This window comes from Poecilia latipinna, unplaced genomic scaffold (genome assembly GCF_001443285.1).
Source record: "Poecilia latipinna isolate Pla-1442-1.1 unplaced genomic scaffold, P_latipinna-1.0 Scaffold180, whole genome shotgun sequence".
In the NCBI taxonomy this organism is placed as follows: domain Eukaryota; kingdom Metazoa; phylum Chordata; class Actinopteri; order Cyprinodontiformes; family Poeciliidae; genus Poecilia; species Poecilia latipinna.
Window position 1 is genome coordinate 36,049 of NW_015112796.1, and position 17,272 is coordinate 53,320.

General features: G+C 35.0%; 1 protein-coding gene and 2 long non-coding RNA genes across 3 annotated transcripts; all 3 read right to left on the minus strand.

Annotated features, from left to right (window-relative positions):
* Positions 1-563: 563 nt before the first annotated feature.
* On the minus strand, positions 564-1,943 carry LOC106946175 (uncharacterized). Its single transcript, XR_001424715.1, has 4 exons — positions 1,674-1,943; positions 934-1,020; positions 773-841; positions 564-691 (listed from the first exon to the last, which is right to left on the minus strand). It is a non-coding gene; the product is annotated as an uncharacterized LOC106946175 (long non-coding RNA).
* A 4,274-nt stretch (positions 1,944-6,217) lies between these two features.
* Positions 6,218-7,549, minus strand: LOC106946174 (uncharacterized). Its single transcript, XR_001424714.1, has 3 exons — positions 7,432-7,549; positions 6,858-6,985; positions 6,218-6,343 (listed from the first exon to the last, which is right to left on the minus strand). It is a non-coding gene; the product is annotated as an uncharacterized LOC106946174 (long non-coding RNA).
* A 339-nt stretch (positions 7,550-7,888) lies between these two features.
* Positions 7,889-12,390, minus strand: LOC106946178 (C-type lectin domain family 4 member M-like). The gene is made up of 7 exons (XM_015030348.1): positions 12,279-12,390; positions 11,913-12,045; positions 11,158-11,256; positions 10,267-11,049; positions 9,940-10,082; positions 9,213-9,319; positions 7,889-9,120 (listed from the first exon to the last, which is right to left on the minus strand). Exons 2-7 carry the CDS (start codon positions 12,016-12,018, stop codon positions 8,982-8,984), a joined length of 1,377 nt encoding a protein of 458 aa, XP_014885834.1. The 5' UTR covers positions 12,019-12,045; positions 12,279-12,390; the 3' UTR covers positions 7,889-8,981.
* Positions 12,391-17,272: the final 4,882 nt, after the last annotated feature.

A 17,272-nucleotide genomic window follows, 5' to 3' on the forward strand; every position in this document is an offset into this window, starting at 1 on the left:
TACTTAAGAAAATGTCAAACAAAAATCACATAAATATTTACTTCCCTAATCAATGAGTTCAACAGATATTGTAAATCTTTCAATATCGCATGTTATTGCATTGAACTTGGAGAAGGCTTTACCGATCATATAAAACTGTGTCACTGCTGCTTTGGGAATCCCTAGATTTAGACGATGAATAATCAGAGGTGTCAGATGAAGATATGGACTCAGGTGTTTTTGGATAGTACCGTCTAAGAGAGAGAGAAAAGAAAAGATGAAAACCGTTTATCAGTCAGTATTTGTTTAATTTTGTAACTAAATCATACAAGACACAATTAATGGACATTTACATATTTTGTGTCAATTGTTTTTTTGTTTTTTTTTAAATTATGCAACTTGTTTTACCTCCATCTATTAGAATATGTAGGCACATTAAAGTCAGTCCTAACCAACTTTGAGTGTGTTGTGTGAAATTCTTTTAGAAAAGTATTTTTCAACGGAAACTACTGAACATTTACAGATTACACAACAATCTATTTTTTTTAATTGCATCACACAATAATAAGATTGAGAACATAGCGTTTAAATAACCCTCTACTCTTTAAATACTGTTTTTAATGAATCATACCTGCGGATCATGTCATTGGGCGTTCTGTGCTCAGTTTTTAAGGCAGCATATACAGCAGACGGAGGGCTTTGCTCTAGAAATCTAAACGTCAAAATGCACAGATCAGAGCACATTGCTTTTACAATGTGTAGTACATTAGACACAGATGCAAACTAAACACACCTGAAAGCATGTTGAGAAGACACGATTCCAGGTTTTCCCCAGTATTTAGGAATGCCTCGTGATATTTCTCTGTGACAACAAAAAGAAATGGTGAAAAAGTTCAGCACGGAAAACTGAATGAATTAAAGATAAAGTGTTTTAGAAATAAAGATTTTGCTTACTTTTCATTTGCGAAGTTAAAAGGCATGTCCTTTGATAAGTCTGACTCTGTCTCAAAGAGAGAATAGTCATCTTCTGGTTTCTCTGACCTGAAAATGTCAAGTGTAAAAAATCACTGTATCATAACATCAAGCAGTGATCCTGCCAAATGTACACAGTTGGGAATTTTCAGAAGGTTTTCAGCAAATAAGACATGGTTGTATTTTTTTTATTTTTTTAAACTGAGTTAACCTATGTGGGAGCATTAAGTCCTGCATAAATAATTTGTAAATGTCAAGAAAAGGAAGAGAAGGAAAAATAAGGAGAGACTTCAGCGTTACTAGAAAAGGATGTAGTACTGATTAAATTTGCTCTGTGAACTTACTCTGTTTGTGTTGTTAACATTAATGAAGTGTCAGAGTAGAAAGCAGTCAGCTGATGTTTGTACTAAAATAGTTCAGTGACTGACACAAAAAAAAATCCTCAAAAAGCACCCAAATTCAAAAATTATTTAATAGATAGATAAATACATTAAGCACATTGAGGATAATTATACTAATTTGATATAGATGGTAAGTTTTCCCAGAAACTGCAAAAGTGTAAATCTGTTTACATTAGAATAATGGAAGTGTGGAGATTAAAAAAAATAATAATAACTTCAGTTATTAAAATGGAAAGACTGAGATAAGTGCAAACAGGGCATTTTCTCTCAACTCCCCCTGCAATGTGTTGTACATTAGACACAGATGTAAACTAAACATACCTGAATGCATGTCGAGACGACACGATTCCAGTTTTTCCCCAGTGTTTAGGAATGCCTCGTGATATTTCTCTGTGACAAGAAAAAGAAATGGTGAAAAAGTTCAGCACAGAAAACTGAATGAGTTGGAGATAAAGTGTTTTAGAAATAAAGATTTCGCTTACTTTTCATTTGAGAAGTTAAAAGGCATGTCCTTTGACAAGTCTGACTCTGTCTCATAGAGAGAATAGTCATCTTCTGGTTTCTCTGATCTGAAAATGCCAAGTGTAAAAATTCACTCTATCATACTGCTACGTGAACACAATTGGGGATTTTCAGAAAGTTTTGAGCAAAGAAGACATGGTTATATTTGTTCTTTTTAACTGAGTTAACCTGCGTTGGAGCATTAAGTCCTGCATAAATTGTGATTGGGACAAAATATGTGTAAGTGACAAGAAAAGGAAGAGCAGGAAAAATAAGGAGAGACTTCAGCATTACTAGAAAAGGATGTAGTACTGATTAAATGTGCTCTGTGAACTTACTCTGTTTTCATTATTCAAATTAATGAAGTAGAAAACTGTCGTTTGATGCCATTTTGTCCTGCTAACTCCTAAAGGTAGCATAAGAAATGGACCAGCTGTATTTTGGCATTAATAAATGGAATTCATATATTCAACCCACTGACTCTTCTTCAACTTCATAAATCAGAAATTACTTCAGTTGTTAAAATGGAAAGACTGAGATAAGTGTAAACATGGCATTTTCTCTCAACTCTTCCTGCAATGTGTTGTACTTTAGACACAGATGTAAACTAAACATACCTGAATGCATGTTGAGACGACACGATTCCAGGTTTTCCCCAGTATTTAGGAATGCCTCGTGATATTTCTCTGTGACAAGAAAAAGAAATGGTAAAAAAAAGTTCAGCACAGAGAAGAGCTAAAAGCTGAATGAATTAGAGATAAAGTGTTATGGAAATAAAGAGTTTGCTTACGTTTTATTTGAGAAGTTAAAAGGCATGTCCTTTGACAAGTCTGACTCCGTCTCATAGAGAGAACAGTCATCTTCTGGTTTCTCTGATCTGAAAATGGCATGTGTAAAAAAAAAATCACTGTATCATAACACCATCGAGCAGTGATCCTGCCAAATGTACACAGTTGGGCATTTTCAGAAAGTTTTCAGCAAAGAAGACATGGTTATATTTATTCTTCTTAATAACTGAGTTAACCTGTGTTGGAGCATTAGGCCTGTCCTGCATAAATTGTGGTTGGGACAAAATATGTGTAAATGTCAAACAGGGCATTTTCTCTCTAATGGTGATACGCTTTCAGTAATACTGGTGAGGAATTGCACTCAAAATGTTCATCATCTGTGTTCAATGTAATTATCCACCTATTTATTTCACTATATTCTGGCCTTTGCTTGCATGAGGTTGTCGTTTTTTTGTGTCATATGAAAAGCCAATATAAAGTAAGATTTTAAAAAGTACTGCAAAAATAGAGTAGGACGGCAGGCAGACTAATTTTAATATCTTTCATAGAAAAGTCTAGAAAGACTCAATAGCCGTGTGAAACTTGATGTCTTTTAGAAAGTATTTAAAAAATTTGTTCTGACGATTTGCATAATAGTTTTGTTGGTTAAAGTATTTCTCTGAATACATGCTATGAATGTGTGTGGCTCCATTTTTTTTTTTTTACCGTGCTCCTTTGAAAGTCAGTGGATGTTCAATAGATTGTTCAGACTTGGCCCGCAGAGATCCACTGCTCTCTGACTTTGTTTTCTTTAGTCTGAAATGCCTTTCACAAATATAAGAAAACATGATAATTTAACACACTGACACATACTGTACAGTGATGAGAAAAAGATGCAGTAGATGTTAAAAGATGTCACTTTGATAACTTTAATCTGTAAATGATCTGGGCCAAAACTTACAAACTCCCTCACAAATACTATCAAACTCTTCTCAAAACCTTAATCTGATTTATGAAACTGGCCAAATTAGTTATTTTCTTTTACTTCTTCTACAGGTGTCCCCGTGTCATCCTGAAGTAAGAGATGACACCATAAAATATGGAATCCGAAAGTTTTTTTTTTTGCTTGTCAAATGTCACCAATTTTGATTGAGGTTGCACATATGTTGTTTACAGGATTTTTTTTTTCTTCCACATAATATGTTTTAATTTATTTTCAGATACATAATGTCCTTTTGCAAATGAATTAACACAAAGCTTTAAACTTGTACAGCCGCTTGAAAGACACTTAAAGTGTGAATCAAACATAAACCAGGAGGTGCGCTTTTATTTTTGAAAGGAGCGTGTAAAGGAGGGCGCCGTAACTTGTGCCGTCGCGCACATTAAAATCGAGTGCAGGCCGGCTTTGCTGCCATTTCTGAAGAGGCGGCTAGCTTCACTTGACAGATGGGGGTTCCAATGCTGGCTGTCGGCTTCTATCTAACACTTCTGTTAATGCTGACAGTACAGTACTGTAGGAGCATTAATGATTTTATTTCAAATATTCATTACCTCAGTGAATCGCTGCTGTTCAACTATTTTTCCGTCTGTGAAAACCTGCCTTTTCCTGCCTGGGGTCCAATCAGAAACTGAGATTTTAAGTTAACTTCCGTTCCGTTGCAACCAAACTCTGTTGAGTTTGGAAGCACACGTGAGAGTACATGATATATGTTACAAAGTTTGATAGTATATGTAAGAGAGTTTGTAAGTTTTTACATATGGGGCCTCTCATATCCAACTGAACTCATTAGTTTTTATACAAATATAAAACTAAAATTAAAACAAACAAGTACACTCCAAAATGTAAGATCTGTAAAAGAATCTACAACCACAGAATTGCAGCATGCAGAACTTTAATTTCACTGTGATTTCTAGTCAGAGTTTGTAGCTGAAAGATGAATGTTGTAGAATTAAAGGTTTTTCTAGTATTCTGGGGACAACTTAAACACACCTTAAGGTGAAGAAAACAGCCATTAAACTCTTTTAAGGAGTCAGAGAAATAGACTGGACAGGAAAGACCATTAAAAAAAATAAATTTTTAGAGCCCGCATGGCAGATGAGAAATACAAAATACGTAAATGCATACTCCATCCAGGATTATAACAAATCTATGTAAAACAAAAAATAAAAAAAAGACGTAAGATCTTGGTGTTTTCTTACCGTGTGTCCATGAAAGTCAAAGGAGAGTCAATGGAGTGTTTAGACCTTGCACTCCAAGATCCTCCCGAGTTTGATGTTTTCAATCTAAAAATAGTTTTATTAGCCAAATTGCTGAGTGACACATACATTTTGCTACACATCCGGTTCTCATTACTTAAATATACAGTAAAGAAAGCTGCAGTAAGTAACTTTTAAAAAAGTATGTTTATTTCCATGTTTGTTCAAATTATTACTATCCTAAAAGTATAATGTGAGACAGATAATCTGCGAAGAAAACAAGCTCCTCTGCCTCCATCCTGTGGTCTTACAGCCATCTGCAGAAATGCACTGCTCCATCAGAAACAACCAATCGGAGTCAGGAGGAGGGGCTTAGTGCTGTCAATCATCTTGTGTATGTGCAGCTCTCACCCTCCACCTTTCTCTCTGCTATTCTATATATATTTTTCCATAAAGTTAGCATGGCCACTGCAGATAAATGGTAAGGTGTTTTTCTGCCACTGGCACATTGAGCACCACTTGCATAAGAATGATTGACAGCTCTAAGACCTTCCTCCTGACTCTGATTGTTTGTTTCTAACCAAGAGCAGAGCATTTCCCACAGATGGCAATAGTAGTATTGGGAACAGGTGGATGAGCTTCACAGATGATCTGTCTCATGTTAAATTGTCACATCATGGTGGAAGTTTTAACAAATAAATAGCTAATATTGCTTATAAAAGTTACTTATTGTAGCTTTAAGTTTGTTTTATATATCTCAGAATGTTTTGAGAGCACTATGGTTTGAAATGAGGAAATCCTTCTTACTTTTTGTCTTTGTCATTTAAGCCTGAAGACTTCCCTGTGTGCTCTTTTACAAGGAATGCAGCTGCAATATTTTTCACAGTTCCTCTGGGAAAAGTCATGAATTAAATCACGTTTGAGTAAATACAAAATATGAGATGAAAGTAAATAAACAAACGATCTGAAGTTCATTTCAAAGCTCACCACAGCTGAAGGCAACAATGAATGGAAACCATTTAATTTATACTGTATAAAAAAACTTAACGTCTTTTTTCTCACTAATTGACTTTGAGTCAGACTAAACTTTTCCTTTAATAACCCAGATATGATAAATTAATGCATTTATATATGCCAAAAGTCAAAATACCACAAGCGACCATTTGATTTTAACTTTTTAAGTTGACATATACACAGATAACGACTCAAGCAATTTGGGAAAACTAAATTATCAGCATGTTTCTGATTTGTGTCAAATATTTGAGTTAAATGGAGATACATCTGTGTATGTAGTTCACTGGCAGTCTTCCTTGTGTGATTTCATACAAAATAATAATAAATATATCAATAAATAAATAAAAAAAATAGCCAAGATATTAGAATTGTTGACCTTTACAAGTTTGGTTTATTTGTGGATGCAATTTCTAGATGCCTAAAAGGAACTTGTTCATCTGCTCAGAAAAGGCAGAATGCAATTGTTAATGTTCAGCTGCTTCACCATTCAGGAAGGAAACACGTTCTTTGTCCCTGAGAGAAAAAACCCTGTTTTCATATAACGTCTCAACCAAACACAAAAAATTATTTTTATGTACATTTCTGAGTACAAGCTTTCTTAAGAACAAAGAAGTCAGTTTCTAAGTCACTGGTCTTATGTCTCTAATTTGTGAGCACAAACCTTTCTCTGCTACACCAGATCTGTTCAAAGGAAAGAGACAAATTTCCATCTGCTGCGAGAACGTGTGGATGGATCCACCACTTGTGACAAAAGTCATAAAGTTTAAAGGCCAATCACATCAAATATACTTGTACCTCTGAATTCAATGAAAGTGATAAATAAAAATGTATTTTCAGACGATCTTTTTATGGTATTCTGACATTTGGCAAATTATTTTTTAATGAGATAATGAAAATATCTCATTTCAATTAAATGTCTTATAAAACATTTGATGAAATAAACAAAAAGTAAGAACCTGAAAAATTATGACGGTATCACTTTCTGTTGAAAGGATCAGAAAATGAAAGTATAGTTTTCCACTCTTACTTTTCAATGTTTTCCATGTTCACTTATTTGAATTTCCCTCCTTCCCACCTTTGAACCGAACAACCTCTGAAGCATTAGAGATTAGTGCCTGTAAATCTGCTGACAGTCATAGTCCCACGTTTCACAACCTATAAATAGAAGAGAAGAGAAAATCTCTAAGGAAAAAGGTTGCAAACTTTTCCTACTTGTAATGCTTTTGTCGGAAAAGTACAAAAGCATTACATTTGTACTTTTATCTACTCCTCTGTCTACAGTAGAGTAGCTAGAAGAGATGAAGTCAAATGTCTCTGTTGTGGCATTTTACTTCATAAGATATTTTGTAAACTACAGAGTGCAGCAAATACACTATACAGTATAGTGTATGTGGTACTGGGCAATATTCTATTTTTTTGTTAATGGGAATTCTATAGTTTGTTGATTAATGTATGTGCACCACAAACACTAAAGTCTTATTTCAAGATTGAACATTGACCATTGTTGCCCTTCACTTTATATAATGGTTGTTTTTCTTTTCCACTGTTACTTTTGTGTTGTTATGTATCCCACTCAAAAAGACCCCGGTAAAATAATTTACCTTCTCGAATCCCAGATAGAGAAGACATTGAATATACATGCGATAAATTGCCAAATGTTTTCTTCTAATAGTTGCTCAAAAGAGGACATGAGGGGGAAAAAAAACTTCTGTTGGAGAGAAGCCTATTGCTCAGTTGCTTGAAATTAACATTTTTGGCACTGAAGTGTTTCCAGGCACCCTTGGAATAAATGTCTCAATATCAGTGTTGTTCAATATTCTCAACATAACTATAAGAGAATCTACATTTTAAATGAAAACTTACCAACAGCAAATCCTCCTGGAGATCAAGACATCTCAGTGAGCTGACTGCTGGGAGAGCGTGTGGTTGAAGGAGGAAGACGGGAAAGGACTTTGGATTTTATTGTAGTCCTCGTAGTTTTACTGGAAAGATAACTAAGGTTATGTGTCTTGATGAGATAATTGCTGGAATGCCATATAATATTACACAACATGTGTGTCTGATTTAGTTTATTATTTAATCACTTCCTTGTTTATTCATATTCATATAGGTCTTGCCATATCGAGTTCATTTCCCTGAGTTCATTGTTGTCATTTAATAAAACACATTTAGGTTTGCAATGACTGGATCACACATTTCAAAAGAGAAAATATGCAAGAAATGATTGGAAAGGAGGAGACTTCGGATCAAGAATAGAGCTTACTGTCATCAGCAAGGAGAAAAAGTTGAGTAAAACATTATACAACCACATAATAGTACAGATATACTCTCAACAAAATTATTTTTTTATTCACACTATCAAGTTATCAGTAGCATAAATTCGTTTGGTATTAAAATATGTAGAAATTTATTCCGACAAGACGGACAATGAAAACGATTCAGTAATCAGTATTATCTGTAAGTATTTGTGTGAATCTCAACAGTAAATTATGCTTTCCTCCACCAACATGTGCTTGGTGATTGTAACTAATATCACAAAAACTGATGCCTTTTATTTTTACTTTTGATTTGAAACAAAGACTGAAATCTAAGTGTTACTTCACTCTCCCACACAGAATTACTAGCAAGAAAAAAAATAGCTTACATCTTTTTGAATATATTTTCATTCAAATTTTGATTCAAAGCATGAAATCTTTCAAGCACACTTTAAAAAAATGGATAAAAATGTGTTCTATGAATCTTTTTCAGATGGAGTCAGAACAATGATCAAATCAACAATAAGAAGAAAAGAAAAAAACAGATCACCAGCAAGCTCCATTTTATAAATGAAATACCAGCACAAGTCCAAATATCCAAGTGAGACTGCAGAAAAAACTGGATGAAAAGAAAGGAAAATGTTTTCAAGAAGACCAAAAATGTGAATAATTACATTCTGTAAACTCTAATTGCTGTAGAAAAACCTTTCCACAGCATGATGATGCCACCACCGTGTCTCACTGTGGGGACGCTGTGCTCACAGCGTTTTCAGTTTTTCCTCACACATACCATTTTGAATGTAGATCAAAATTGCTGATTTTGGTCTGATCACAGTACGTTCATATACGTAATAAAGTGATTGAATGTCTTTTGGGAGCAAAGCTGCAAAGGAGAGTTACTTCTCACAGATCCAGAATTGTTCGATATTACAATTCTCATCATTCCAGTCGCCAACCCCTTTGCTACGGTGCCAGACCTCCACACAGTCCTGGTTCCTCCCTTGATGGCTGTTTGGCTGCCCTTGAGCCCAGAACCTAAATAATGCAGTGGCACAAAAGCACAATTAAATAAAGACTGTAATTTTTAATGTTAAATTTTCGATAGAAAACATCTCAAAGTTCCTTACGCTGAAGTCAGTGGTGTTCCATCAACCCATTTCCATTGCCCTTCCACTCCTCCGTCACTCAGACCGATCCACACCTCTTTGTCATTGTACAAGCTGTTGATGAAGTTCTAGGAGGACAAAAACAAGTCAGTTTCTGAAACACTATCCTGCTTATTATGCTGGGAGTAAACATTTCACAGAAGAAATTTCAGATTTGCTTAGAGTCGATTCCCCTGTGAAGGTGCTATCAACCGTCTCGCCACATCATGTTCACATGGATCTTAACGTAAAAATCAAAGTGCATTTTAAAACATTACGTTGGGTGTAGTCTATGAAGCTCATATGTTACCAATGAAGCAACCTCTTAAAGTACATTGCATAGGGATTAAGGATTAAAAGGTCACTTTTTGCCTCATCTCAAGATGAAATATATTTTTGAAGCGTAAGATGTTATGCGTCATTGCTTAAAATTGTTTGTCTTTACTCACCATTGAATTTCAAGATACATATGGACATTTGAAACCACTGAGACCTGCACCAAAAGTTTTACAACCATAATAAATGAGATTAAGTATACTATACATGGCTAAACTTTTAAAGGCTTCTCTGATATTTCAGATTTCCAATTCACTATTTGTATGTTTGTGTGTGTGTGCAACTCCAAAGTACTAATTAGATTTGTTAAGCTATTTTAAAAAAGACTTTTGACTTTGTTGACACTTTCATGATATATATTAGATGAACACACCATTTCATCTTTAGTGGTCACGATGGCCAGGTCTGCTCCCTTGCTGAGGCAGTCCTCTCTGCTTAGCGTCCAGGTTTTTTTGGTGGTAGAGGGAAAGTAGCAGCTATACTGGAACTTCCTCCATTCAGGAGGGCAATGTTTCTCTGTTACAAACAAACAACGAAGTCGAACATGTTCATTAGCTACCCAAACTGGGAAAGCTTCTCACAAGAAAGTGTTATTGAAATACTCTGAGATCACATATCTATGCACACTTTATTTAAAAAAAGGAAATCAAAATGCTAAAGGCTTCAGTAAAGAGCCTTCTTAGTATTTCCTCCACGTTACCTTGAAGAGTTGCATTCAGTTGGTCGATTCTCCCCTGCTCAGCAGTCAGGTTATCAACTTTTGCTCTCAGAAGGTCTCGCTCAGCGGTTATGTTCTTCAGGCTGCTCTGAAGTTCGCTTTTCTCCCTTTGCACCGATTGGTATGAACTCTGCAAGTCATTTTCTGCCTTTCTCAGCATTTTGTTTATGTCTTCCAGTGCTTTGATTTCGGTCGTGAGGTTCAGGTGGACGCCCGACAGCTTGTCTTTCTCACTCAAGGAGAAGTTGTATTTGTCATGTAGCTCTTCCATCTTATTGATCAAGTCACTGTAACTTACCTGGAGCTGATCTCTAGATCTGCTCACATTGTTAAATTTGTTCTGTAAATTGTTTCTTTCGTTAGTAACAGCGTCATAATTAGCCTGTAGTTCTTTGGAGTGTTTGGCAATTGCATTATATCTTGAATTTAAAGTGGTTTGGGCAGCGCTCAGTGCGTCTTTTTCTTTCTGCAGCCGGGCTGTACTGCCCCTCAGCTGTCCCAACTCATTGTTTAACGCAATTTTGTTGGCATCTGCCTCTCTTTGCTTGGCCTTAAGATCATTTCTCTCATTTGTTAGTTCTCTGTTATTGGAAAGCAGTATGTCTATTTGTCTGGACATGTAATTGATATTTCCCTGTTGCTGCTTCAAATTGGATTCTAGCTCTTTTTTTGCGACTTGCACCGTCTTCAGGTTTGCTTGAAGCTGCTCTTTGTTTTCGTTGAAGGATTTTAATGTGTCCAGATGGTCTTTTTTTACCTTTTGATCTGCTCCAAAGATAAAAAAAACAAAAACAAAAATGCAAGTCAGTTATTTAATATTTTTTTATGTCACACTGTGAATATTTGGGCAAATTTAGAAAAAGGACAACTCACTGTGAACACTCTGACCGATTAGCCATGCCGCCAGCACAACGCAGAGCAGTCCAAGGCCAATTGTAGCAAGCTTAAAGCTCTTGCTTCTCAGGGAATAAACTGGTTGACAGCAGGGAAAGCAGAAGCATAAACTTAAAATTCATGAAGTGATTTGAGGAAGTTGTGGTTTCTACTGAATTGTGAAAGTTTTTTTTTTTTTTTTTTTTGGAAAACAGCCTTTAAAATGAAACACCACAAAATCAATTAAAGTAATTCACATTTGAGTGAATTCAGATCCAAGGGGGGCTACGGTTGTTGATGTTGGATTATTTAGCTTTGCCTGTTGAAATAAATGCAAGATGGCAGCTTTCAGTTTCTTTTTGCAAAAGGAAAGGATGCAAGCTGAAGAAAAAAAAGCAAAGATATCGTTGTAGTTTTCGTTTCATGTTTGGTCAAAATAATCTGCAGCTTGGTGGATGTTTTGCTTTACAAAATTAATTTTTACAACACGGGGACAATTCAGAGCTTTAGCTGCATACAAATCCACAAATATTCCCAAAGCTACTTTTACAAATTTGCATTAATTTGCATTTACTGGTCCTCTACGTGCTCCTAAAAACAATTTTGCGCGTTATTAGAATATTAATAAGAATATCAATTTATGAGCAGTGAAAAGAATCTGCCATTATTTGGTAAGATAACATTGGTGATGTTAGCCATATCAGATATGTGTTAATGAGAAAAAGCTTGAGTAAAAGTTTGGACTGTGTCAGTACCTGAAAGAAGAAAATTTTTCCCATCAGAGGAAAAACTTTTGTAGGCAATTTCACTTCTGGTTATGTCCGTATCAGCTGTGTTTGAGGCTCGGTACTCCACACTCATCTTTCTGCACTACTGATGAGGTGAAACCTTAACAAGAAAATGTGACACTGTTAGATTCTGAAACAGAAGCTAAACTTTCATCAGTGTCACCACAAAAAAAACAACACAAATGTAAATAATTTCAACTTAAAATCTCACATTGTTATGGATTTCACCTTAAGCATGACAGCGAAGTTTATAATAGTAAATTTAAAGTGTTTGTGATGATCATTGAAACATTTCTTAAGAACTCATGATTTCATAGGTGTGTAAAAACTTACCTCTGTTGGATGAGAAGCTATCAAGCACGCTGGACAAGTCTGCTTTTTGTAGAAGCCATCAAATCTTATATGGCTTGCTTCTGGTGTCACCACTTGTGCAAGACTTATGAAAAACTGGGAGGAGGAGAAATGTGTACTTCCTTTATTAATAATGCTGGACCAATTGTTATTTGGTACCTTTAATTTTTAAGGATGCTCATAAGCAACTGTTAAAACCGGTAATAAAACCCTGTATTTTTATTTTCCAGTCATTAGGACACAACTTACGGCCAAACCCACAACAGGATTAAACAATGTGGTACACTGTTTTCCAAAGCCTGGATATTTACTAAAAGTAGATAGTTTCTGTCCTATTCTTTGTCAGTGAAATGTCTGCAGGAGTTTGTAAAAATTAAACAACTGAACTGAATAAAACTACAAGGTCAGCATTTAAAATTTATAAAATCTTTTTTTTTCCCTTGGGATAATATTTGGTTCATCTGAGGTGAAACCAGACAAACTTAAATGCTGCATTATTTGCATGTGATTGGCCTGTTTTATGCTCCTATGTTTGTCATTTGTTTGTTTCGTTTTAGTGCTGGGACTCGATTAAAACTTTTATTCAAGTTAATTGCAGGGTCTGAAATTAATTAACTGAAATCATCTGAATTTTAATTGAAAACCACGTGACAAAATAAACATTTATACTTCAAAAGCCCCTTTTGCTGTTAAATTATTGAATGCATACAACAGCTCAGCAACAGATATATTTGTTGTCTTTAATCGGTTAAGCAAGTTTTCATCAAATACCATATATCAACAAAATGATAATTTCCAATTGAAAAAGATAAAATCTATGTAATTAATTAATTGAAATGAAAGCAATAAAGTCTGTTTTGTTTTGATATTCCTACCGGTAAAGCTTTTATCAGAACAATTCACTTGAGTGAATTTTCTCATTTGTTTTATTCAGAATTTCTCCATGAACTGCAAATTAACAAAGGACAATAACCAATTACCCCACTTGTAACATTACCCAACACATTTTCTGTAAGTAGAGTCGGGTTTTAACTACAATTTACTCACGTAACCACAATCTTTCAAAACTTTTCTGTCTCACCGAGGAGCATGTTTGTCTATATTAGTACCATAACTGTAATTGCTGATGTAGGGATATTTTTTTGCTGACCAGGAAATGAGATTTTATCTGGTCTGCAAAAAGTCATGATGGCTTCCTGTGTTTCATGGGAGCAACTTGCACAATCTCATCTGTCAGCAAACCTGTTTCAACTCTTATTTCAAAGAATTCATATTTGGAATATTTTCTTCTGATGCGTCTTTTGTTTTAAAATAGACAGATAGATTTAGAAACTTTTAAATGGGGGTGGGCATGAAGAGAGCTGTTGGCATGGTAACAATGCTGAATCTCCTCAGTGAAGAATGAGGAGAATATCCACAAAAACACTTAAAAACTAAAGTGAACTTTGACTCCCATTACGTTAACAAAAAAACATGAATGTATTTACTCTCATTCTCCAAATGTGAATTAATTTTTCTCAAACTGATCCATTAGAATTTCCTTCCTAAAGTCAATTAAATTGAATGTCTTGAAATATTAATCTCAATCCTACATTTTAACAATATTTTTTTTTTTATTTAACTAGCTTAATTTTTCAACTATTGTTTGAGGCCCGGTGTTCTGCTACTTTGGGATGTAGCAGGACATTTAACACCCCTGAGAAACTAAGAAAACCAGAAAGGAAAACACAACTCTGGGGAAATTAAATCCAAAAGAGAAAAATAATGCATAGACTTCAGAACAGTCAGCAAGAAAAAGCCTGCATTTTAAATCATAGGGTTTGATCTCAGACCAAGTTAATTACAAAAGTATATACTGTGCTACTTGTTTATTCAGATTTTTCTGAAGTCACTTTCTTACCCTGATAATTGTTGTCACTGCTAGTTTGCCCTCTTGTGAACCTTTGCAGGCAGTACAAGTAGTAACTCAGACCTGCATCCTCCACTTCTTCTTGAAAATATATGAAAATTTACTCAAGAAGATTTTCAACAAATACACAACACTTCATTTCTCTTTCTTGTTGCTTGTACATTAAATGATATTTACTTTTTAGGTAACCTTTACATCAGTGTCCCTTCCTTAAAAAAAAAAAAAAAGTTGAATACATTGAGCTAAATTTATTGCTTCAATATGAGGCTGTGCCACAAGTGGAGGAGGATGTTCTGTTGCTATTCGTTGTCTTTCATTAAAGATGTGTGCTTTATATTGCAAGTTTTATCATCTGTAGAGGCAGATTTCCTCTGAATTGAGGAATCGGTTTGTGTTTTTTTCACACAGTAAAATAATTGAGCAAACTCTATCTGCTGTGATGACGCCCATCATTGGTTTGATGAGTTCATGCGCTTTTAATCTGGTCACAGATAAAATGACTCTAGTACAAAGACAAAATAATATTGGAACAGTTTTATCGCTGCCACATTCTTGTTCTTGTGTGTTGGAGACAAATTTACAGTAGAAAAAAGAGAGCTTAAATCATTACTGAAAAGCCCAAAATAAAGTTTAAATTAGAATATAAATGTTTAACTGTATACATTCAGTAATTACTTAAAAGATATCCCAGCACAAAAAATGATATCAACTCATTACAAAGTGGGTTTTTACAGGGGCAGGTGTGTACAATTTCCCAGTTTTGAAAATTAAAATAACTTTTTTGTTAATCACATCATATAAGCTGAGAGAAAACTTTGATTATTTTTACTTTTGAAACAGAAATTAATTGAAATCATGTGTAGAGGCAGTCCATGTCAAATTCTCACAATTTTATGCTTTTCTTTTTGCACAAATGATTCTTTTTATCCACCAAAAACTCAACTAAAAAGGAACCAAACCTGAAATGCAAATTGTTCAAAAATAAAGTGTGAAATAATAGCAGCAGGAACTGAATAAAGGCATTAAGGAGCGCACACAAACACCAACTGTCTCCGTGTTGGCTCGAGGCTTAAAACTGAGCCTCTCAAGATACTGTGTATACAGGGGCACATCAGAGGAAGACAGCGATTGTAATTCAGTCACTTTATTATAATTTCTGCTGAATTAAAATAGACTCTGGGAGCAGAAGGAGAGGTACTGGGAGGAGGCAGGACAACTGGCAGCTAATGACTCACTTCGACACACAGGATTCTCGAAAGGTCTGTTGGGATTAAAAAGAATCACTACACACAAGACAAGACCAAGCATGCCAAAAGTGACATGATTGTGGGATCAGTAGGGTTCTATATTTAACCACAATGACGTATTTTAGTTGTGATGCATTGAGTGATACAATCGTCTGCGCGGAGGAGGGTGGGAATGGGAGGCTAAAGTGAAAGTACTGAGACAAAATGTTAGAACGAACATGAGAATATTTCAAGATTTACCAAATTAAACTACATCAGTGGGGTGAAACCTATAAAACACAGCGATGAACACAAAACCAAGGCTGCATTTTGTTTTTCTGGTATTTAAATTACTGACTTTTCAGGAAATCATCAGTTTATTCTAAACTCCAGGTTGTTTGCTGGAAAATGTTATTTAAAGTCAAAAGGCTGTTCAATTAGGATGCATCAGGCAGCGAGAGAAAGCAGAACCACAAACACACCCACACACACTTTATCTCCACGTCTTATTTACTGGTTTCAGGAGAACATATACGTGGTATGAACACATGCTGCCTCCCACTCATTTTTCTCCTGTTTGTTAATTACTTAGATAAACCTGTTGAAGCTTTAAAAGTTTATTTTTCCAAATACAGCAACTGACTTCATTTTTCAGTCAAAAACTTGCAATTTTATTAACTATTTGTTTTGCAGAACAGTAAAGAAAAAAATTTAAATCTGTGCTACAGTTTTGGAATTGGCTGTGGACATCATCACTGTGTAGTCACGCTGACGATGAAAACATGAATAATCAGATTTACAAAGATCAGCATTAAGTGATTTTATAAAGCTATGAAGATGCCTCCTTTTAAAAAAAATGACCAATCCAACGAGGACTTGAATAACCATGGGGCTGCGCAGAAGCTAAGGAATGAATGGATAGGGAGTGAGAGGATATTACAAAAGCTCAGGTGGTTTATTAGATGAAGTCTTGTGAATTAAATTGTTCTCATTTGGAGGAGACGAGTTATTGGAACAGCTGGTATGCGGAGGATCAGTGAAACAAGATGAAGGACAAGTTCTGTAAAAGGCAGTAATTATTTACATGCTCTCCAGGCAGTTTGGACCGGTGTTGTTCGCTCCTGCGTGAAGGTTTTCCAGGCGATAATTGTCTGAAACAAGAACTGGCTTGTGGATCTGAAGGACAGCAAGGTGGAGGCCTGAGGTGATTCTCAGATTTCTGAGTCTAAGGCTGAAGAAAACAGAGTGAGTATTAAACAGGAGTCTACAACCAGAAAACTTCTCCTCTTATACAGTAAAACCATGAAGTGATACTCTGCAGAGAAGATGAGGAAACGCAGAAAACCATGAATTATTTTTTACTAAAATATAAGTAGCTGAAGTAGCTTAAAGCTGCTGTTATGGATTCCTGTTTTGCCATGCACATCGACACAATTAAAAACCATTAAAAAACATGCCATTTAAATTGTATTGAGATTAAATAACATTATTATTAAATTATTGCTTAGTACTTAAAGTTTTATAGCATTGGTCAATATCACTTCACATGTGGTGCCTGAGAATTGAAATGTCATGTGGACTTTTCATAAATACAGGGGCATTAGTACTGAATACAGTACAAAGTGCCAAGACACAAGTTTTCTTTAAAACACACACAACTCATTTTAAAACTCATGCCCATGACACCAGATCAAAGCTAGGCTATTGTATCAAAAACTTGAAATGTTTCTATACATTTATTCATTAATAAAGTCATGCTAAGTTCATATCACAAGGATTTTACAAACACACCATTTATGATGCTAAAATGCTTCATAACTGTAGCTAAAGTGAATCAAACT

Coding starts and splice junctions, on each gene's coding strand:
- LOC106946178 (XM_015030348.1), bottom strand. CDS start 12,018: ATGAGTGTGGAGTACCGAGCCTCAAACACAGCTGATACGGACATAACC. Junction 11,050..11,157: donor AATCGGTCAGAGTGTTCACA/GTGAGTTGTCCT, acceptor TCTTTGGAGCAG/ATCAAAAGGTAAAAAAAGAC. Junction 10,083..10,266: donor ACTGAATGCAACTCTTCAAG/GTAACGTGGAGG, acceptor TGTTTGTAACAG/AGAAACATTGCCCTCCTGAA.